The 25,326-nt window shown below is 41.3% G+C and overlaps 1 protein-coding gene across 1 annotated transcript; it reads left to right on the forward strand.

Annotated features, from left to right (window-relative positions):
* Window positions 1–10,281: 10,281 nt before the first annotated feature.
* Window positions 10,282–24,665, forward strand: LOC124143252 (V-type proton ATPase subunit d 1-like). Its single transcript, XM_046512147.2, has 8 exons — window positions 10,282–10,489; window positions 15,224–15,395; window positions 16,767–16,945; window positions 17,656–17,735; window positions 18,947–19,024; window positions 19,642–19,818; window positions 19,964–20,041; window positions 21,745–24,665. The coding sequence occupies exons 1-8, from the start codon at window positions 10,282–10,284 to the stop codon at window positions 21,904–21,906; spliced, it is 1,134 nt and encodes a 377-aa protein (XP_046368103.2). The 3' UTR covers window positions 21,907–24,665.
* The last annotated feature ends 661 nt before the right edge of the window (window positions 24,666–25,326 follow it).

Here is a 25,326-nt window from a genome sequence, read left to right on the forward strand (position 1 = left end):
GGAGGAAGTTGTCCTCGGTAGAAGGGAAGTCCGACACATGGAAATTACTCACGGAACGACAATAGGAAAAACAAAGACTGGGATCGTCTTAAACATTTTGTTCAAGAGAAAACCCACATACTCGACCATGTCGTAACTGGTTTTGGGGGTCCAGCGCGACCCTGCTACAGTTACTAAATGTATTGCCGTTCCTGGTCCTTGTGGTCACTTAAGCCAGGACATTGCCCTCGCCTTGTCCACCACGGCTCGGCTCCGTCAAGGAGTGATTGGCCTAATGACCCTTACTCCAAGTTGTCTCTATCAGCATTCACACCCGCATAATAAAGAAACGCAACACCAGTTTATACTCACATAGTTTTACTTACTCTCAGTCCATCTATCACTACAGAACAGGATCAGACTGGCCAGGCTCGTCACTAGCTGGTGGAAACTTAGAACGATCGGGATTCGACTCGATCGACTGTAAACCGCGCACCACTCTCCTTATGTTGAGGGTATCATTTTATAGTGTTCGAGCCTGACCTGTCCTTGTCACATGTCTCAATATCTCCATTTGATTCGTTACAAGTTTATATCTGACCATGAACTCATGTGTGTCACCATCGGAAAAATACCAGAACCTACGTGCCAGATTGCTCATCTCTCTATTGATTTCGTGACTCGCTCCGAAGCTCCAAATGGATTATACCTTGTAATTCCCCATTTGTTTCATTAACTCATGGATAATAGCCAGAGACCAATCCAATGATAAATGTGAAATGTCTTTCTCTATTGATTCCTTTCCAATTACAAGTTCTGTCACGAAATATATCTAATGGGTTCTATTTATTATCATTCGTTTCTGAGATGCATTTTTAACCTTATAACACTATCACGATCAGTAACTACCTGGGACAGCTGGGCCCATATATACACTGATAGATCCAGGAATCCTATCAACATCAGTGCTTGTTACGGGATCTATAGCCATAGCTCCAAACTCGCCTGTCTGTTGGTCAGTCAGTATTCACTGCTGAATTGGAGGCAAATCATCATGCAGTCAAAGTCAAACCGGACATACCGAAAGCAAAGGCAGTCATCCTATGAGACTCGCTAAGTGCACTTCAAGCCTTCAGCGGCAGAAACTCAAACCCCAGGCCAGACACACTCAATAATATTCATTACGAATAAACAAGACTACCAAGGACAACAGGTGGGGGATGAGTTGGATCCCGTTTAACATAGATATTCATGGAAATGAAAAAAAAAGCAGACACACTGGCGAAGCAAGCTCTAAACAAAGCGGATATACAGCCTATTCGCTTTAGTAAACTAGAGATAAAAAGCAAACTCAAAGCCTCCATAGCCCAAAGATGGCAAGCCCAGTGGGACGCAAGTAAGATCGGCAGATGGTTATACAAAATTTAACACAAGATACACCCAAAGCCAAACTCATACTCAAATGAAAGGAAAGTTGAAATAGCCTCAGACTCACAAAAAGCACTATGCAAGGTGTGTCCATCTTGCAATCAACCTGAATCCATTGCTCACTTGTTACTGGAATGTCAAGACCATGCCTCAGCCCGGGCTCGGTTAAAACAAGAATTGCAGTCAGATCCGTTATCTGTCGTAGAGCTCCTAAATCCATGAGATGCAATATCGAAGGCCAAACTAATTCTATTTTCTGAGAGATGGACAGCTTCTCGAACGTATATAAACAGAGCAGCCAAGGATAAAAATGAAATCATATCAATATACAAAAATAGAAATCATATCAATACAAAAACAGAAATTCTATGAATACCAAAACTCGCAATAGATATGTGTACCCTACTCACACACATGTCCCAAAGAGGGACAGGTCAGCCGCAATTGCGGAGGCAGAAGGCGACCTCTGAAACACTTAATGCAACATCATCATCATTCAGTCTTGTATGACACGGGAACAACGATCTATACAGAAACGTCACCTTGACAGTAATTAAAGAAGTTGTTATCCATAAATAGTGTCTACTCTTTCATCCGTCAACTTCTAAGTAATGCCTGTCAAACAATTAATTTGTACACTTTGGTAAACATCTCTTCTTAACGGACCTACTTCTCTATACGTGTCTCTGGTTTGCGTTTCTTTTGGCGGTGAATATAGTAACTGAATTGTATATATGGGCGGATACAGAGAGGGGGTGGGGGTTTGGGGGTTTGGGGGTTGGGGGTGCGGCCCCCCCCCTTTATTTCGTGCGCGCGCACACACACACACACACACACACACACACACACACACACACACACTCCTTTTTAAAAAAGCTGTATCCGCCCATGGTATATGTATGTCCGAGAGTGTTGAATGTTGATCGCACAATGATACTTAGTTTTCGACAGTATCATATAAACAATACAATTCAAGTAGGCAAAACGAAGAAGTGGGATACAGACTAATCTCCACTAAATACGCTTGACGACTGTTCCTAGCAACGAGGCTCCATTACTGGTTATACTTTTTCCATCACGATTAACATATTGAACGATTTTATCACGGTGAGTATAAGTTAAGTGTATAAATGCTTACATATTCAGAGACGATTATAGATGATGGTAAACATTTGATATGTCGATACACATGAAATGAAGCAATAAAGAACTTATTGGTCAATTGGTTTCATATTGACAGCTGTTGTAGTGATAATAGGCTGCCGGACAAAGAAAGTATACACCCAAGATTGATGGTGGCTAAACCTCGAACAAACAAGAAATGGTTATTCAATGGTGATGCATTTGATACGGGTATCATCGGCGATATTACCAAAAAAATGTCATGCATTTTATAATGAATATCGCAGGTGACGCCTCAAGCTATCGTACTTTCACAGTACACGATAATGAGCAGTGTGAAGCAGGTACTGTCATGATAAGTTTGAATTGGTTTACAGACACCAGACACTGTCAATAGCGAACCTGACCACCATGGGTACAAATGTACGCCCAGACTCGTCTGCACGTCGATGTAGTCAGCGGCCTGATGGCGTCATTTGGAATCCGTTGTACGCCCAGACTCGTCTGCACGTCGATGTAGTCAGCGGCCTGATGGCGTCATTTGGAATCCGTTGTACGCCCAGACTCGTCTGCACGTCGATGTAGTCAGCGGCCTCATGGCGTCATTTGGAAACCGTTGTACGCCCAGACTCGTCTGCACGTCGATGTAGTCAGCGGCCTCATGGCGTCATTTGGAATCTGTTGTACGCCCAGACTCGTCTGCACGTCGATGTAGTCAGCGGCCTGATGGCGTCATTGGGAATCCGTTGCAATTTGTCCTTTAGTGCGTCTTCCAGTCTGTTTAGGGGCGGTCGGGTAGCCTAGTGGTTAAAGCGTTAGCTCGTCACGCCGAGGACCCGGGTTCGATTCACGACATGGGTACAATGTGTGAAGCCCATTTCTGGTGTCCCCCGCCGTGATATTGCTGGAATATTGCTAAAAGTGCTACAAGTGTTCAATGGGTTTAAGTCTGAGTGACCTGGCCATGGAAGGACGGCGACGTTGTGCGCAGCCAAGAAATCCTGGAAGACCCTTGCAGTGTGCGGCCCAGCGTTGTTGTCGTGATGTAAGCGTGTTCCCCGTGGCTGTTGTCAAAGGAATGGCTACACCACGGGTTGAAGAACGTCATCGAAGTAGATCTGGCCGTTGAGGTTGCCACGGCAGATGAAAAGTCTCGACTGTTAATTGCCCACATCCCACCACACCACACCACACCACACCACACAACACAACACAACACCACACCACACCACACCACACCACACCACCACACCACACCACACCACACCACACCACACCACAACACGTCAACAAACCACACCACACCACACCACACCACACCACCACACCACACCACACCACACCACACCACACCACACCACACCACACCACACCACCACACCACACCACACCACACCACACTACCACACCACACCACACCACACCACACCACACCACACCACACCACCACGCCACGCCACGCCACGCCACGCCACGCCTCGCCATATGGATGCACTTCCTGAATGCAACATGCCGTCAATCGCTCCATACTGAGACGATAGACCCGAGCACGATCATCATCATCATCATCATCAACAACAACAACAACATCATCATAGAATAAGCAAGATCTGCTTTTGTCACTTAAAAACACTCTCTGGCAGTCATAGATCAGCCAGTGTTGTACTCTTCTCGCCCGGTGCTGTCGTTTTCGCTGGACGGCACGGATGACCCAGTCGTCTAAGGCGCCGCAGTCCGCTATGCAGAGCTGCGTCCTTTGAGCATGCCAGAAACCAGTGAGTGAGTGTGGTTTTACGCCGCTTGTTTTAGCAATATTCCAGGAATATCACAGCGGAGGACACCAGAAATGGACCCGGGTCTTCGGCGTGACGAGCAAACGCTTTAACCACTTGGCTACCGCCCCACCGCCCCTACGGCATATAACACCATCATGAGCCAGAAGTAAATCTTTGCATAACTCCTAATTACCCTACCAACGATTTTTGTGATCTGTTTGTTGTTTAACGCCGCACTCAGCAATATTCCAGCTATATGAAGGCGGTCTGTAAATAATCTAGTCTGGACCAGACAATCATGAGCATCGATCCAGGCAATTGGGATCGATGACAAGCATCAACCAAGTCAGCGAGCCTGACCACCCGATCCCGTTAGTCGCCTTTTACGACAAGCACAGTCACCTTTCACGGCAAGCATGGGTTGCTGAAGACCTATTTTATCCCCCTACCAACGAATGCAGAACATTGAACAACACACGCGTCAGCATAACGTTCCATCCGACGTCGATAAACACGCTTCCGTCCATCAGTGCTGTCAAGATGAAACCTGGCCCTGTAACCTGAACCACTGATGGTGTCTTGATCATACCATGATTTCAGTTCGATGACGTGGAAGCAAAACTGGACGTACAGGTGGACGTCGTGATCGGATGTTATGCTCTCTGATCGATTCCTCACATTCTTTAAAGCGTTCGCTCGTCACGCCAAAGACCCAGGTTCGATTCCCGGCATGGGTACAATGTATGAAGCCCATTTCTGGTGTCCCCCGTCGTGATATTGCTGGAATATTGCTAAAAGCGACGTAAAACCATAATCACTCACTCACTCACTCACTCACTAAAGTTATATAAGCAAATGACGACATTCACTGGCATGCTAGTTGTTTAAACGCGGATGCCAGAGTGGTGCTCAAGCAGTGTCATGCATTCCAATTGCACGCAACTGTTTATTTTCATATCGGCGTGGTATAACGTTCACACATATCCGGGCTGGTTGTTTTGGGATATATGTCCTTCAAACACAGGAGTCCATCAGTGGGTCCACAACACTTTATTTGTGATATAAAAATAAATACAGCATCTATATAATTATGATTATGGTAACGAGACGGGCATGGCCAGGCAGCATCTCAGCGTCAGAGAGCCAACCTACCTAGCCGCTGTCCGAAGGTCAAGTCTCGACCGACGCCAAGCATTCTAATTTCAACCAGTCAAATCACTGACCATGCAACTGCCACGTATCGAATACCATACCTCCCTGGTCCTGCAGTATCCCGAACCTCATCCACATTGTTCAGCTTCAGTGGCCAACAGGCCATTCTTTTGTGTTAATTCGAAGCCACTGACCTGCTCATGACTCCGTGCTGCTGGCCATAGTAATAATAGCCCAGCTGTTGTTATAATTTGTATTGGACAGCGCTGCGAATAGTTATATATATTTAACTAACTTATCTCGGGGAATATAAAACATTATAAGATATATATAAAGTCCCTGTTAAAACCTATACCCTGCCAAACTGCCTACGATACAAGGTTTGGCCCTCGGCATAGTTGTTTTACACAGTTTTTCAACGATTTGCTCAGCGTTAGAATTGAATTGACTCGGTCCTACGTGTACTGTGAATGTGGAGTTCCATGCATGCTATACACGTCAGAGTCATTGTGGGTAATCGTGACAAGGTATGTGTATGTGTGATTATCATCAGAGACCATATCTATTATTTGGTCTCTGTTATCATGCATTATTCTGAAAGTTCTATGAGTTGCTTGCTTCGGAAAGATGTCAAAACTACAAAACACAAAATTAGGAGATAAACATACTGTGTTTTCAATGTAGAGCTAGGTTACCTGTAGTTTTAACCGCGCTAAATTATATTTGGAACCGAACGCGCAGCATTTACAGAATCACCGAACAAAATATGGCGCTGTGTATATACTCAAGCAGTTTGTTTACACCGTAATACTTCACTCGAACATATGACAGGCATTGAAAGCATAAAAGCGCGGCAACTTGGTAAGCTAACATGAGGTGGGCATCCCTAAAGAAAACAAAGCTCTACATCGCGCTTCACCATTATGACGTCATATCGCTCATTGTGACGCAAAAGCTATGACGTCACAGTCGTATATAGAAAAGCGCCAAAATTCCAAGCTCTCTGATGTCTCCAAAACGTAAATACATTCCCTTTGTAGGTTTCTATCGTGTTTTCTGCACGAAATACATTGCCACAAATCCTTTGAATATTGTAGTAACCGCACGTGTGCATTTTGTAACCTGTAATTGTAGATATAATTATTTAAATATGCCTACCGACAATGACTGAAAAAAGTACTATTCTATGAATATCAGCTTCCACGGTGACGCGGTCGTCAAACCAGCTGTTTCAATCAGAGGGGGTTTATTGTAATTTAATAGCCTCTGACTGACCAATCAGAATCGAGTAAATTCCAAATTAAATTCATGGTAGAATTATGAATAAGAACACGAAATGTGACACAGTAGAGTTTAACAACACAAAACGTACTGTTCACAAAGCATCAGCTCTGATAAAGAATGTCCTTCAATTGAACAAAGTTGAGGTTTTGGAGTCTGTAAGAGAGGCAAGGGAGACAATTCAGGCATTACTGTGGCAAAACCTGATTCAAGTGATTTTAGAATTTGTACTTGTGTTATTTATGCGTGAGTGAGTATGGGTTTACGCCACTTTTAGCAATATTCCAGCAATATCACGGCGGAGGACACAAGAAATGGGCTTTACACATTGTACCCATATCAGGAATCGAACCCGGGTCTTCGGCGTGACGAGCGAACGCTTTAACCACTAAGCTACCCGACCGCTCCTTATGTCCTTCGCCCCTTATTATCGTATGCTCGAGGTGCTGACATTTTATAACACACTGAGAAATCCGCTGTAGGAGTACCAGAGACAAAGTGTTGAGTGTATGCGTGGGGAATTCAATTCTATAGACTGTATAAATTATAAAGAAGTAGGAGATGATGTTATAGACTTCTCAGATAATTTTCATGGATCACAACTGATAGATTTTCTTGTTGGCTTCAACATGCGTTATGCTCAAGGGCAGTCTCAGATATAACAAGTGTACGTATGTTACACCGCGAGGTAAAACCCAGGAACACGTGCCTGTGTGTGAAGATTTAATTGTTCAACATCTGAATATCAACGTTCCCCTAACGATACTTCGACAGTCTGTGCTTTCAGCCAAAGCCCCATTGTCAGGATTTGTGAATATAGAAACAGAAACACCATCAGCAGCTACCCGTCCACCAGTTTGTAAGACGGGTCACAAACGAGACAGTTTCCGTCAGGAATTCTCAGCGACATTGACAGTGAAGCGGCAGTAAAATCTACAACAGCTACCATAGAGCACAACTTGTACCCTTGTCTTCCCAAGACAAGAGAGTTGACTGACTGTGAATGTCAGTTATTTTAGGGTCAGTTAACTCTCTTGTCTCGGGTACATCAAGTATTGGAACAACAATCTGTAAGGAAAAAGGGGGGAAAGTATGCTCAACTGATGGGGTTTAACGTGTGTGTGTGTGTGTGTGTGTGTGTGTGTGTGTGTGCGTGCGTGCGTGCGTGCGTGCGTGCGTGCGTGCGTGCGTGCGTGTGTCTGCTAGCTGTGTGTGTGGCTGATTGTACTAGTCCGAACTGATGCCGATTTATAGTGTAGCTCACTGAGATACCATGTTTAACATGAATACCCAACTCAGGCACAGCAGACTGACTTCAATCCGACCAGTCCTTGTTTTAGCCCCTTAATGCCGAGTGCCAGGCAGGGTAACAACAAGTATCGTCTCATAATGTATTTTGGTATGACGCAGCCGGGGATCGAACCCTGACCTTCCGCTTTCCGTGCAGACGCTCTATCTTCTGAGTGAATGAGTGAGTGCGTGTGGTTTTACGCCGCTTTAAGCAATATTCCAGCAATATCACGGCGGGGGATACCAGAAATGGGCTTCACACATTGTACCCATGTCGTGAATTGAACCCGGGTCTTCTGCGTGACGAGCGAACGCTTTAACCACTTGTCTTCCCCACCACCCCGTCTCTGTGTGACTTTAACATGTTGCACATATGTGTGTATGTGAGTGCGAATCTGTGTGTGAACTGTTACAATGATTCTCTATCATGTGGTTTCTCATAACCTGCGGTTGTTGTTTTTTTGTACATTTCAGTATTTTCTTGTAATTTTGATAGTGTTTTATCGTCTAAATTATAAAAATTAATTGGGTGGTTAACCAATTAAAAGCCATTGAATCACTTCCAATTTATTCTACTTCATTTCTAAATCACCAATCGGAACATCTGACTGTAATTCTCTTCACTTGATACAAGCCTACAGATCCCACCTTAAGAGTGAACTATGAAGCTTAAAACACTATAAAACACTGACAAAGGAATCTGTGGATCAGCTCAAAGATTGTTTCGAGTTCACTTTGTAGGACATCTGTCAAGACACGTGTAACAACATGGACACAACACGCTTTGTAGTAACGGATTGTATAAACTTCTGTGTAGACAATTTACCATACACTACGGTTATAGCGAACTCAATGGGACCACAAATTCTAGTTCGTTAACCACTTCCACTACCACTTCGTAACCGTAATTCGTTATAAGCATATATACAGCAATTATACAGCAAATGGAAGGGACCAAAAACCAGTTTGTTATATCCGCCAGTTCGTTATAAGCGTGTTCGTTTTAACCGTAGTTTACTGTACTAGTAATATACCAAGGAAAAGTGACGAGATTAAATCAGTTCTTAATGAGAAAGATGTTTTTTTCGGTGAAAGTCTTTTGAAAAAATAGTAAAATGCATCCTACCAGATAGTGTTCATATTGATGCCAGAGAAGCAGATATCTTTTCTGTAGAATAAATACAGTGAAATAAAACAAGTAAGAAATTAGACCCCTGCTCCAATTTACTCGCCGACTGATTTGCGGGGGGGGGGGGGGGCGCAGTTAACTTAATGTGTTAACACTATACGCTTTGAAGTTTTAAGTACCTTTACTCAATTTAAACTGAAACTGTATTTAAGAGGCCTAACATGGTGCTGTCAGATCACAATTATTCACAATGGCATTTCGATGTGTTGCATGAGAGAAGAATGTCAGAAAACATCAACATGCTGTGATAACTGTGACCATGTAAATAAACCATATATATTACTACAAAAATCGTTCTTATCATTATTAAAAATAGAGTCGCCGTTTTCGCCCGACACATAGTAGCCGTTTTCGCCAGAGAAATCGGTGACGTTTTGCTGAGGTGCCGTTTTAGCCTGCACCCGGTGCTCCTGGTAATATTATCGGTGTTGTCTTGAAAGAGCGTCGGGGCCAGTTACATGTATTGGTGGTGTATTTCAGACAATTTATCAAATGTCAAACGATTTGATAAACTACCGTTGATTTGGAAAACTCCATACGTTGTAACAGCTCCTAAAATACAAAATCCATCTGTATAATGATTACTGTCCATGTGCAGCCTTAAGTGAGTGAGTATTTTTTAAGCCGCTTTCAGCAATATTCCAGCAACATCACGGCGGGGGACACCGCAGCTTACAGATTCAATTACCTGTCAACTATTGTATAAAATGTTATCCAATAAGCTGTGCTTTATATCTATCATGTAATCTATTATTCATTGTGTTTTTTATTTCGCTCCTGAGATTCCAAGAAAAAACAAGACGTGATAATAAAGTCTATTTTATCTTATCTTATGAAAGGTATAGTTGATTGCTGGTTATTTTACCTTTTACGAGTTGAGTTATTCCACAAGCCTTTCATTGTATTGATACGACATTTTGATATTTTATTTCCAATTGTCATTATTTTCGTTGCTTCAAATAAGTAGAATCGCCGAAAAAAGATCTTTCTGTGTTTTTGCTACTGGTAGGCAACTTACGAAATAAATTAGAGTTATCTCTCCTTAGTTATGTTTATGACCGGAAGATGTCAGCAGCAGATCATGTGATCCATTCTGTCAAGATAGGTGCTCGTGAAGGTGACACACAGTTTTCACAAAATTTCGTCAAAATGATGCCCGAACTGACTTTTAATATTGACCACGGCTACGTAGAAGGTCTTGTCCGTGGCTTCAAAGCTGGAATTTTACGACAGGCTGATTATTTGAACCTCGTGCAGTGTGAAACCCTTGAAGGTAAATTATTGTTTATTCTGAATACTGCTTGCGTTCTAAACCTGTGATTGTGAGCATACTGATACCCGCTTGACGGCGTGAATCCGGTGTGTGCTGTTCGTATCCTGTTCATTGTGTAAATTGTAGAGTTCCCGTTGAGATTTTCGTATACACTATATGATTCGAAGTTGTGTTGTCGAGATTAGAGTAAAGGATTCGATTGTAGGTATTCATCATGTGATGTGAGCATCATGATAATTTACAGTTGGATGACATGGTCCCTTCTTCTCGATTTCGGTCACTGAATCCTTGAATTTGTGAAAAAGCCATAACCAAACATTACAGAACATTGGATTCCATGATCCTGTATGATTATTCATGTTATGATAACATAAATATTTAGCCTATAACTGGGGTGCCGTGAATTGATAGACACCGCCAACTCGTAGACACAATTTACAGTGAATTAGTAGACAAACTTCGTATTGGAATTGAATGATAATTACAAACCATCTCTTTCACTTACTATGCTTACCGAAACAGTTGTTATTTTACAAGCATCTGATCACGCTGATTGGTTCTCTCACTTTATATTATAAACATGTTGTTAGATAATCCCGTCACGCTAGGTCATTCATAATGCATGAAGTATATATTTTCATTTAAAATTGACGATTAGAAATACATTTGCCACACAAAAATTCAATCTATATTTTTTTAAATGTTAATAATGTTTCATAAATCATTATTCAGTTCTATTGCTCCATTATATTTGTATCAATATTTGTTTTGTCTACAAGTTCACTGTTAATTTTGCCAACGAGTTGGTAGTGACTACGGATTCGTTTGGTTACAAATTCACCTACAGCCTGTTAACTGGCCCATCTTTATCCATGCGTTTTGCCTATATGGGTCGGTATTTATGAACATGATGAAGCGCTTATTTTACATTGCATGCAAGTTATATATTTTTTCAATGTTGGACACACGACAGTCCTTATTATAAACTAGGCTTCTCATGCTTAACAGTAAAAAATTAATTGTTGTACCGAGTAAATGTAAATGAAGTTCAGCAACATCAGTAAAGGATGTCTCCACAGCCAGGCTCTCATTTCTTGTCTTGGTCTAAACATTGTAATTAACATTATTGTAAGTGGTCCTTTGTGAAACAGACATGATCAAATTGCTTAAGCCAAGGTCCCCTCAAAGTAAATATTGTAGACCAGGAAGTATAGCCCTCTATTTGACATGATTAATTTCCATATATATGAGCCCCCAGGGCGTTATGCAGTGATTGTACACTGAGATGTTTCACCGGGTCGTTAAAGTGGTTACCTCTATTGACTCCATCATATCACAGTACACTTGTTTCTCCTAAAAGTTTTACTTGCTTATAATGATGTCTGTGGCATAGTGATTGGAAAATATCCATCTTGTTATCCAAATCTGGGGAAAATGTTTTGTTGTTGTTTTCTATCGAGTGTCTTAATTGATCATGTTAATCTATGAATCGGATTCATTAACAAGCTGAAAAAGTTTAACATCTGATTGGAAATTACTTGGAGGACATTTTAATCAAAGTACATGAGATAGGGATGTTAAGTATATTTATCATACATTTGTCACTATTATTCATAAACACTACTCTGGCTGTTGTTATTATAATAGTGTTAAGCAACGTTTTGCCACCTCCTTCATGCTATACTGTCCTAGGCAAACAAGATTTAACTGTCAGACTATAGGACAATTTTGATTTGATGATTGTAATCATGATCAAATAGCAAGTACAATGTACATGTGTTGGACTGGGTTGTGTTGACAATAATGCTGATATTTAACATTACTAATTGAATTTATTGTCATCCACCATGTCTACTAATGATGAATAAAGTAAGAAAATACAGACTTATCGTGTACAAGTCAGGAGACTCAAGAATAACCTTGATCACAAGTGATGAAAACCATGTGAGGCTTTAAAGTAAACACACGATAATACTTGAGCACGCGACATGTGACCCATTAGTGTACATTTATTTTACTGAATATTTCCCACCAGGCCGGCTGTCACAAAATCAATATTATTTATATTTTATTATGAGAGATATCAGTATGGTAGATTGTTTTATTTCAATATGTCTACTTATGAACATTGTCTTCATTTAGTTGAATATTTCTCCTTCCTGCTGACCCCACCCCTGTAGAGCCCCAGTGTTGTGTCGGTGTAGTGTTGAACATATTGAAGGTATGGCCTCATAGCTGTGTATCCTGGTGTACCACTGGGGCGTCCAGGCTGCAACACTGTTTGGAATTTTCTTTTTGGTGTTTTCTTATTGAACTTGTGTTAAAATATGTTTGGACTTCAGCATGTTCAGGTGACAAGTCAGATTACTAATCATTGTTTCTATTTATTGTTGAGGAAGTTCTATTAAGATGATTAAGGAATTTATTTCAAGATTGAAATACAGCTGAGGCATTTGTTTCTGTTGCCTATTTTGGGCTTTAAATTGTTTTATTGAGATGCTATGGAAACAAATTTAACAGGCATTATGTTGTTTGTTTAATAAAGTTTATATTATTTGATAGGAGGAAATATGTTATTATTAAATGTCTTGAGTTTTATGAATGTTAAACATGTTAAGCAGCTTCAATGAAACCATGTAACTGCAGGGATTTTGATCAGTTCATTTGCTTGGACATGGACTAGTTATCATCCAAAAGGTCCTGCAGATTTTTTTTCAGCATGTTTAATTTTGGTAATGATACAGAAGAATGTTCTAATGCCATTTGTTTCCAGCAACATCACTGTCAGTTACCTGTCAATAAGTATTGTGGCTGTAAACATGGTAGCTTTCAGTGCATTGCTGAAGTATTATGTGGTTGGCAGTGCCATCATTTTTTTCAATTTCAACTAAAAAAAAGATGACATTTTGACTAAAAGTATTTTGGTTTGTAAACATTAACTGTCATTAGCATGATTAGCAGCTTGTATCATTCTTTCTGTGTCATGATCTCACTACAGTGATAGACAATATGTCATTCCAGCCCTGTTTTTCATCAAATTTATTCTGCCTTCATTTTCTGCTGTAACTTATGATGCAGTTGGGGACATGGGTTACCCAGTTTCCAAAGATGCAGCAATTCACCATGCAGAGTTGCATCCCTTGGGCATGCCAGAAACCTATGATGATCCTGATTATGTTGTGATCGTGGGTTTCACCAGTGGTAAACGTCTGAGACCTGCATCACTTGGGCTTTCCTCCCACATTAACTTGAGCAGACACACAGTGATATAACTGGAAGGTTATCTCCCAAAACCCCTACATCCCATTTCCCCTACAACCCAGTTCCCCTACAATTAGTTAAAACAACACGCGGCATTTACCTGTCTGGCATTATGAACTCACCTAAAGGAGAGATTAAGGTCTGGAGTAGAGGTAGTAGAAATGAAAGGGGTAGAGCTTTAGGGGATAAGGGGACTTAAAGGAAAGTTTTTAAAAAAAAGAATTAATGTAAGTGTAATGAAAGATGCCTGTTTGATGAGAAGACAATTTTTAGAAATTACAAAAATAACAATAGGAAGAAACAATTATTATCCCCCGCCCCAACGAAGTTGGCGGGGGATATAGAAATGGGTTCCGTCCGCGTGTGTATGTGTGTGTGTGTGTGCGTGCGTGCGTGCGTGCGTCCGTGCGTCCGTGCGTCCCGAAATCGTTTCCGGAGCATAACTCGAAAACTGTTAAATCCTTTCTTACAAAACTTTGCATGTCTACTAGGCACATACTGAACTGGTGCCTTTTGCTATTTAGGAATTTTATCAATTTTTATTTTTTACGTTTCCATTGCAACAAGTTGGACTTAGGTTCTATAGGGTAGGGTTTGTTTCCGGAGCATAACTCTTAACCCATTCAATACTTTCCAACAAAAACTGTGCATGTTTACCAGGCACATACTGGACTGGTGCCTCCTGGTTTGGGACCATAACGTGTTAAAATGGGGGGGGGGGGGGGGGATATAGATGACTTTGTCAACTATACGCTTGTTACACTGAGAAACTGAGATGAGACGATTTACAGTTGAGATGAAAAATGAACATTTTGTTATAATGTATTATGAATTTTGAAAATGAACATTTTATCATAATGTATTATGAATTATGAAAAATGAACATTTTATTATAATGTATTATGAATTTTGAATAATATCGTAATCGTAATTAAATATTTATCTCAATCTATTCGAGTTTCTTGGGTTGTTCCATTGTATGAAATAGGTAACAGACTAGGGATTAGCAGTGCCATGGACCGTGAACTTTGTTGTCTTAAGCTGTAGGGGAAATGGGATGTAGGGGTTTTGGGAGGTTACCAACTGGAATACAGTTCAAAGTTAAACCCTACTCAACCTGTGATGATCTGGGTTAGAATTGATCTTCAGCAACCCATGCTTGTCATAAGGGGCATCTATTCATGTTGTAAGAAGCAACTAATGGGATCGTGTGGTCAGAAACGCTGACTTGGTTGATGCATGTCATCGTATCCCATTTGCGTAGATCAATGTCCCTGATGTCAATCACTGGATTGTCTGGTCCAGATTCGATTATTTACAGACTGCTGTCATATTGCTGAATATTGTTACCGTATTAAACAACAAACAAACCCAACTTGTTCATGATGATGAAGTTACTCCCATTATTTCCCGATGTCGCATAAGCCCCACCACGTTCTCCTGATGTGTTCAATGCTATTACCATGATTACAGATCTCAAGCTTCACCTGCAAAGCACAGACTATGGCAACTTCCTGGCCAACGAACCAAGCCCCCTCACAGTCTCCGTCATTGATGACAGACTCCGGGAGAAGCTCGTCATCGAGTTCCAGCATCTGAGGAACCACTGTCTGGAACCGCTGGCCACCTTCCTCGACTACATCACGTAAGTCAGACCAATGTGGGCTCACTGGGAGCAGACTGTGGTCAGAGATAGAGTCAAGGGGTCCGGATTATGATCTAGTATTGCAAGTTAACATGATTAAAGAGTCCCTAGATCATGCAGACAGTTGTAGCTAACCCCAAGACTCATCTACTGGTCCAAACCCCGAGTCTAGTAAATATCATTGGGTTTTCAGACATCATGGTTTGGTTGATCGTGTGTTGTTTCACCCTGATGGCATGGTACATTTGTCATTATATAAATCACTGGTTTGTTAGCACCAGGCTCAGTTATGTATACTAGCTGCTGTGATACAGCTAGAATACCGCTGGCTGCAAGTTATTGGCCTGCTCTTATTAGTTGATTACTGGTAAGCCAGGATAAGTTAACTGTGATCTGACAATTAACCTTGTATGAGGGGCGGTCGGGTAGCCTAGTGGTTAAAGTGTTCGCTCGTCAAACCGAAGATCTGGGTTCAATTCCAGACATGAGTACAATGTGTGAAGCCCATTTCTGGTGTCCCCCGTCGTGATATTGCTGGAATATTGCCAAAAGCAGTGTAAAACCATACTCACTCACTCACTAACCTTGTATTACTATGTATGAGGTCACCCACTGGCACGTACCATTGTGAAGAAAGGGGTAGCGGGTGGTCTGTAACAAGTAGTACGATGATGTGCATCTCTTGTCTCGGCTAACAACAAGTTCTACTGGCGAGTTCAATAGCACCCAATTGTACATGCTGATGTTAGGCACCCGATGTGAAAACAGTGACAGCAATACAGAAAAACAACAATTGAAGGGAATCTTGTTGCTGTAAAAGAGAGAGAGAGATATATTTCTACATTCTTTCTTTGTGTAATTTATAACATTATAGGCCAATTCTCAAGCCTGAGAATGTATGATATGGCCATGCTTACCTAGCTTTGACATGTTTATTTGTAATTATCTTCTATCAAATGACTTCTAGAGAATTCTGGTATTGACTTGTCACACTGACCTCTTAATAGTTTTATGAGCAACACGTGTTCACGGGAGCATAGTCAATTTCGTCATTGCGAGCTGCATGTGCACAACTTGCGTACATCCTATATACCTGTAACAAACCAGATATGTTCGCCCACATTCTGTGCATCGCTTACTTGTCCCAAACATGCCTTGTGAGTTGGTTCAACTTATCCTGGATAACCAGTAGTTTGCTCCCCACTTGGGGGTTACCATAGTTACACTTCCAGCATCACTTCATCTTATCATTTACTATCATGCCTTCATGAATTGTAAAAATGTGACGGAATCATACTAAGTCTCACCCAATCCTTTTTTTCACAATATAACTGTTCAAGTTTCCAATATTGACTTCCTGACTGTCTGCAGCTACAGCTACATGATCGACAACATCATCCTCCTCATCACCGGCACACTACATCAACGACCGATCAACGAGCTCATCCCCAAGTGTCACCCCCTGGGAAGCTTCGAGCAGATGGAGGCAATCCACATTGCTTCCACCCCTGCAGAATTGTATAACGCTGTACTGGTGGACACCCCTCTTGGTATGTAGTCTCTAGTGGACACCCCAGTCAGCTATTAACAAATTTAATAAGTTATTTCAAACAAATTCTTTGGTTAAGCCTGTCTGTGATTCTCGCATGTCTTTCTTTGAAATGTAATCAGCAATGCAGACAAACATCATGTCCTTTCTGATAATTACATGTCACACGAAAAGTGAAAATGTGTGAGGCTAAAAGAGTTCAGAGAATCTCAGACTTCTCAGGATGCTTAGAAAATAAGTGACAGTTGACTATAAGAGATCAGATAACATACCTGTAAAGGTCAGTGATAATGACAGTGATTTTGATATCAACCAAGGCAAAGAGAGAAACATACATTTGTGCACACATTCCGAGGCAAAGGGCATGGAAGTTCAAGAGTATGTTAACCATGTCTTGTACAAATTAACAATCATCTACCATGAGATGTGATGTTTTAAAACTTTTATAAAAATGATGCAGTCTGATGTAAATCTGTGTTAAACTGTGGGTGTTATGATCATCTTGGGGCTACAATACTTTGTGGAATGAGGTTATAAAAGATTTGTCCTGGGTACCTTTGAGTTGCCATACTTACCAGTGACAGATTTGTTGTGATGGGTCTCGGCAGCAGCTCCTGCTGTGCCACCACAGTAGAGGGTCGCCATGATCATGTTCTGAGTTTGTAACTGTACAGCTGACCATTTACCAGAATCCATTGTTGATGATTTCAGCACCCTACTTCATGGATTGTATATCAGAGCAGGATCTGGACGAGATGAACATCGAGATCATCAGGAACACACTCTACAAGGTGAGGAATAGACATTCTGCAGTATTGACCATCTTCTGCCAGTGTTATTAGCTATTCAATCTATGGGCGCCTAGGAGCACAGACTGCACGTCTGACAAAGTAACTGTTGATTGAGTTCACATTGTTGATTAATGAAGGCATGGCTTCCATTGTAATTGGATAATTCACTTTTGACCTGTTAAGTAGAGATTAATATTTCATGCATCGAATGATTGAGATTTGAAGTATATTCCGATGATAAAGGATCTTTAACAGTTACATGCCTTGAGGAATACTAATAGACTGCTCCAAGTTGATATGTCATCACCTTATTAAATAAGGTTAGAAGGAAGTAAGTCCACCATGAACCATTTTGTGTGTTACCATAGTTACAGCAGGACAACTCTCAGACTGTTTCAGCATGCCTACTATGTATATCTGACTGTTACAACAGGACCACTTTGTATATCTGACTGTGCTACAGTAGGACCACTGTGTATGTCTGTGTTACAGCTGGACTGCTATGTATGTCTAACTGTGCCAGAGCAGGACCACTTTGTATATCTGACTGTGCTACAGTAGGACCACTGTGTATGTCTGTGTTACAGCTGGACTGCTATGTATGTCTAACTGTGCTAGAGCAGGACCACTTTGTATATCTGACTGTGCTACAGTAGGACCACTGTGTATGTCTGTGTTACAGCTGGACCGCTTTGTATGTCTAACTGTGCTACAGCAGGATCGCTATGTATATCTGACTGTGCCAACAGGACCACTATGTATATCTGACTGTTACAACAGGATCGCTATGTATATCTGACTGTGCTACAGTAGGACCACTGTGTATGTCTGTGTTACAGCTGGACCGCTATGTATGTCTAACTGTGCTAGAGCAGGACCACTATGTAGATCTGACTATGACAACAAGACCACTATGTATATCTGACTGTGTTACAGCAGGACCACTATGTATATCTGACTGTGACAACAGGACCACTATGTATATCTGACTGTGACACCAGGACCACTATGTACATCTGACTGTGACAACATGACCACTATATAAATCTGACTGTGACACCAGGACCACTATGTACATCTGACTGTGACAACATGACCACTATGTATATCTGACTGTGACACCAGGACCACTATGTATATCTGACTGTGATAACAGGACCACTACATATAACTGAGTGTTACAGTATGCATATATTTGACTGTTGTAACAGGCATACCTGGAAGACTTCTATGGGTTCTGCAAGCAGATGGGCGGAGCCACATCGGAGGTCATGTGTGAAGCACTTGCTGTGAGTCACACCTTCAGAGTTATCTGTTTTAGTTTATCTTTGCTGCAGTATGCAATGAAATTTTCAGCTTTGATGGTGTATTGTAATATTTAATGGGGGTAAAGATTGGGTAATCATCGTTGTAGGATTTTTAAAAATTGGATGACTGTTGTTTCAATTAAGTGTTCACGTGTCTGAACATAGGAATGACTTTGTTCAATGAGAATGAAAACACCTTTCATTAAGCTGACTTGAGTTTGATTCAAATGGTGACAAGTCTGCTGACTGCCATGTTGCAGGATATGGTGTAGTCTGTAGGAATGTGTAAGCAGATAGCACAGACTGTTGCTCATACTATCGACCATGGGTTTGTCTGGTCCACACTGGGGATGTAAGTGTCATCTTGCTAACTACTACCCCATTCATTCACTTTCCCAATTAACAGGATCGTGTGGTTGATACATGTCATCGTATTCCATTTGCGTGGATCAATGCTCATGATGTCACTGGATTGTCTGATTCAGACTCATTTGGCAGGAATATTGCTGAGTGCAGCGTTAAATAACAAACACAACAAACAAACACATCCCCAATTGTCCTGTTGGTGTCCGCCTGACTAAACTGTGTCCATGCTTCAGTTTGAGGCAGATCGTCGAGCCTTCATCATCACCATCAACTCGTTCGGCACAGAGCTGAGTAAGGAGGATCGGTTCAAGCTGTACCCCCGCTGCGGACATCTGTACCCTGATGGTCTCGCCATGCTCGGGGAGTGCGAGGACTACGATCAGGTCCGGCAGGTCGCAGACTTCTATGCTGTGAGTAGATTCGTCAGTTACACCTGTAACGGTGTCAACAGTATTAGACTTTAAAAAATTAATAAGAAACAATAATAATTTTGATATTGTGAATGTCCATGCCCAGTGTTGTGGCTATTGAAAGATTGCTTGTGTGTGCTTATAGAATTACAAGGAGCTGTTTGATGGCGCTGGCACCAACCCTGGTGACAAGACACTGGAGGACAAGTTCTTTGAACATGAGGTGAGGGGCATCATTAATGCCACAAGGCCGGACACAAGTCCTGGATACGTTTTGTGTGAATTACTGAGACTGTGTTTCAGGTGAACTTATGAGACTGTGTTGTTAAGTGAATTACTGAGACTGTGTTTTGGGGAATATCTGTGACTGCCTGTTCAGGTGAAATCATGAGACACAGATTGTGTTTAGGTGAATTACTGAGATTGTGTTGAAGTGAATTACTCAGACTGGTGTGTTTATGTGAATTACTGAGATTGTGTTAAGGTGAATTACTGAGACTGGGTGTGTTTAGGGGAATTACTGAGACTGGGTGTGTTTAGGGGAATTACTGAGATTGTGTTTAGGTGAAATTCTGAGATTGTGTTGAAGTGAATTACTGAGACTGGGTGTGTTTATGTGAATTACTGAGACTGGGTGTGTTTAGGTGAATTACTGAGATTGGGTGTGTTTAGGTGAATTACTGAGACTGGGTGTGTTTAGGGGAATTACTGAGACTGGGTGTGTTTATGTGAATTACTGAGACTGGGTGTGTTTATGTGAATTACTGAGACTGGGTGTGTTTAGGTGAATTACTGAGATTTGGTGTGTTTAGGTGAATTACTGAGATTGGGTGTGTTTAGGTGAATTACTGAGACTGGGTGTGTTTAGGTGAATTACTGAGACTGGGTGTGTTTATGTGAATTACTGAGACTGGGTGTGTTTATGTGAATTACTGAGACTGGGTGTGTTTAGGTGAATTACTGAGATTTGGTGTGTTTAGGTGAATTACTGAGACTGGGTGTGTTGAGGTGAAATACTGAGACTGGGTGTGTTTATGTGAATTACTGAGATTGGGTGTCTTTAGGTGAATTACTGAGATTGGGTGTGTTTGGGTGTGTTTAGGTGAACTACTGAGACTGGGTGTGTTGAGGTGAAATACTGAGACTGGGTGTGTTTATGTGAATTACTGAGACTGGGTGTGTTTAGGTGAATTACTGAGACTGGGTGTGTTAAGTGAGTGAGTGAGTTAATATTTAACGTCACATCGGCAATATTTCAGCCATATCGTGACGAGAATTAATACATTAATAACAAATAAGTATATAAAATTTATAAAAAAAACTGTCAGCAAAGGACAGTACAATAACTAGAATATCACAGAGTGTATTAAAACTAGTTGAGGAACATATAAAAGCAGAAAGAATTAACAACACAATATAAAAATGGGCTAGAGATCGTCAGTAACTAAAGGGAGATCACCATACTGGGGACCATGGGGACTTACAGTACTTTTGCTTCCTGCATGGACCCCGGCAGGATTTATATCATCCCTTCAGTCACTGGCCATAGTTGACCAGTTAAGCCTTAGATGAAAAAGGACAAAAATACTACGTTTTAAAATTCTGGTATGCATAACAATACATTGAATGATGTGGGACTTACATACCCTCTTAGGGGGACAATAATTTTACGCTACTTCAACCCCCCTCGAGGGTACAGCCACTAACAATCTAAGTTATATATTAGCACTACCAATATATAAAAACATATTATGTACATCAAAATTTATGTATTAAATCAATTTCCTTTAAAAAGTGGAACTGGTGTGTTAAGGTGAATTACAGAGACTGGGTGTGTTGAGGTGAATTACTGAGACTGGGTGTGTTTAGGTGAATTACTGAGACTGGGTGTGTTGAAGTGAATTACTCAGACTGTGTGTGTTTCAGGTGAAGCTGATGACCCAGTCGTTTATGCACCAGTTCCAGTTCGGGGTCTTCTACTCGTATGTCAAGCTTAAGGAACAGGAATGTCGCAACATCATCTGGATCGCGGAGTGTGTTGCCCAGCGCCACCGAGCCAAGATAGACTCCTACATCCCCATCTTCTAGTGCTAGTGCCGGAGTCCAACAAAGATTGTCAACAAAACAGACTGCTCCCCAGGATAATTGTGATTGGAAATGTTAGAATTTTTAATCCAAGCTTCATAATTTGCTCGTAAGATATCAAGAAAAATATTTGAGCCTTGGTTTTATTTTATTTATGCTCAAAAATGACATTTCCTTTTCATGATCATCAAACATTCCAAAAACAAAATGAACAAAACCTAACGAATGAACATGATAGAACTCCATATTAGAGCTAGGAGATCTTGTTATTACCAAATAAAGTTGTTAGTTGGTTGACCTATGAGACACTCTCTGTGCATAATGTAGAGATGTCAGGAGCCCTTCTGTGTGGACCAGGAACCCTGTTCACTCTGATTGTGGTTCAGCAGAAACCTGAATGTGATATTTGTGATGTGTAGCGGGTGTTAGTGTTGGTACATCAGGATCTGTACCCACCCTGGTGTGATAGTGGTACACCCTATTAAAGTATGTTGAATGATAGTTGCGGGGTTATTGTTAATGGATATCAATTGTTGCAAGAATCTGTAGTGTATATACAAGTGTTATTCCCTGCGAGCTTCATGTAACTGTATTTAGCTACAACTGAAACTTCATTCACTGAATTTGTACACACTTCATTGTCTCTAAGTATACAGGAGGACCTTACAAGGATCCCAAGCTAATGCTAATGAAGGCATTATATGTTAAATATTGTGGCACACAATATGTCTTTTCAAAACTGATTACCAGTAACTTAATCCACTTTGCCAACTAGACATCAACCATATTAACGAAAGAAAGCACCAACGATGTAATGGAGATATGAGAATCTATTGATTCTGGAACTGGAATCAGTGAACCCCCAAGGGGCAAGTTGATTCTTCTTCTGAATAGAACATGTTCTAGTGATTTGTCAGACCTAAACATGTTATGGTTGATATGTAGTTTCTCTATAATTTTACATAATGGCCTATACTTGTGTCATCATTTAGTTGTTTTGATTTTGTTCAGCATGGTGAGTGAATTCCTGGAGCAGAATACAATAGAGTGACATCCTCATAATGGCTTGAATACTGTGAGGGGGCACGGGTGGCCCAGTCGTCTAAGGCGCCGTTATTCGCTGTGCAGAGTTGCATCCCTTGGGCATGCCAGAAACCTATGATTGTGGGTTTCGAATCCCAGTTCGCCCCATTTATGTTTCTAGGTTTGTCATCACCATACCCGTGCTTATGGGTTTCACCGAAGTGGTAAACTTCTGAAACCTGCATCACTTCGGGCTTTCCTCCCACATTAGGCTGACATGCCGTGATATGACTGGAATAATGTTAAAAGCGGTGTTAAACACAACTCACTTAAATACTGTGGGAGTCTAGAATCTGTTTCTCCACATTAACAAGGTGCAACTGTATAGGATGAATAAGTCTGTGTACCGTTTGATTATCAGATCCAAATGCATTTGAATATCATGTCGAAATTGTCCATGACATGTCGTGTCCATGGTAGCTATCAAGCACTGAGCTTTCTGTAGAATATCTATAGCCAGGAATGATCAATACATCCCAGCAGTATATCAGGATATAGGACATGTTTTCTTGCATCTAATGTTTAATCACTTTGAAGGCTGTGAACTCATGCATCGTGTAACATTATTGTTCATCTGATGTAGATCATTCATGTTGGGACCTGTACATTTGGTTACATGTCAGCTGTTTCTGTATATATTGTGCTCTTTGTCTCGTACTGTCAGTTATTTAATAGATGATTATGAAATGTTAATGATATACCCTTTGTCATCTTCCTGAGGCAAGCGTGTGTACTAGCCTATATCATAGCCTAGTTTTTACCCTTGCCACATCAAGCCCACTTTTCTTGACCCGATCGTGGGGTCCCTGTGTATAGCACGAGTTGTGCCCCTTGTTATGAAAATGTGATATACAATCAGATCACTGTTCTTATCGTGTATGGCTCCACAAAGATGGCGACTACTATAGACGAGAACCTGGCCGATCAAATTATGAAAACATTCACAATTTCACCCCTGTCAGACAAAGGCGATCGTTGAGGGGTGTGAAGATTGAAAAGATGTATTCGTGTCAGCAATGTGAGGCAGTGGAAAATATGATTGTGTACCAGTAGTGTTTAATGACTGTTCTCATCATCGTACCTCTTACAAGCACTGTACTTGGGAAAAGTTGAATTTTAATCTTGAATCTTCTCTTAATTGTTGAAAGAACTTAAGCGCAAATTTGACAAGCTACGGCAGGGGCCTTTTCGGAAAACGGATGTTGATTTTGTGAAATGTTTTCTGATTGGACCATCAATATTTGCGATAGTCCAATCATATTTAGCACTGGAAAGTGTACTTGATGTTGCAAAGGTGACAAGTGGATTCGAAAAAAGGCTAGTGGACACACTTGCCGAGGTAAGATGACCCTTTGTAGACATGGTAGTCTAAAACAAGAGGTTCCTCCTTTTGATGCAATTTCTCTAACCTAGCTGGGAAACAAGGGAGTGCGGTGGGTGATTCCCCTCAGACTTCTTCATCTTTGCATGTTGGTAATTGTTTCTAGTAAACCTTGTCATTAGTCCATATGGGAAAGGGAATGAGACCAAAGTGTCATCTCACTCCTATTTAATCCTATTGTTGCAACATGTGTATGTACATGTGTGCACAGTTGTGCTGGTGATGTCTGTATACAAGATCTGTCTTAGCTAATGTCTGTAACCTGGAAACACATGCAATAAACATGCCACACTGGGAACATTGAGTTGTCGTTTCTCAGACTGAATTCACAACCTCAGTTACACAGAATTCACGACTACACCCGAGCGACATGGGGTTTCTGTACAATGATCCTAAAATCAGATTTTTTATTCAGATATGATAACACTACGTTGAGATCTGACACCTCCAAAGAAGGTTGTGTCCGGTGAACCCTGAGCAAAGGACCCTGTAAGATAAAGGATGCTTGGTTCTTGAGCCAATTTGATGTTAGCTTTTTAAAACAATACGGCTAAGTTTATCAATTTGGAAATGTTTATCTTGTCAAAAGAAAAACGTGTGTAGATGCCATGTAGGTCAGAAGCAACATGGGATTATTAAATTTCCACTGCTGTGTGTTTTTACATTCAAATGAGCAACATCCAGTCCCAGAGTACGACAACATGATACCAACCATGTAGCTGAGTCTCACCACCCACAGGGGGCACGGGTGGCCCAGTCGTCTAAGGTGCCATGATTCGCTGTACAGAGTTGCGTCCCTTGGGCACGCCAGAAACCTATGACTGTGGGTTCGAATCCTGGTTTGCCCAGAATATGTTTGTCAGCACCATACCCGTGCTTGTGCGCTTCACCAAAGTGGTAAACGTCCGAGACCTGCATCACTTCAGGCTTTCTTCCCACATTAAGCTGACACGCCACAA

This window comes from Haliotis rufescens, unplaced genomic scaffold, assembly GCF_023055435.1.
Source record: "Haliotis rufescens isolate VD_foot unplaced genomic scaffold, xgHalRufe1.0.p SCAF_30, whole genome shotgun sequence".
NCBI classification, from domain to species: Eukaryota; Metazoa; Mollusca; class Gastropoda; order Lepetellida; family Haliotidae; genus Haliotis; species Haliotis rufescens.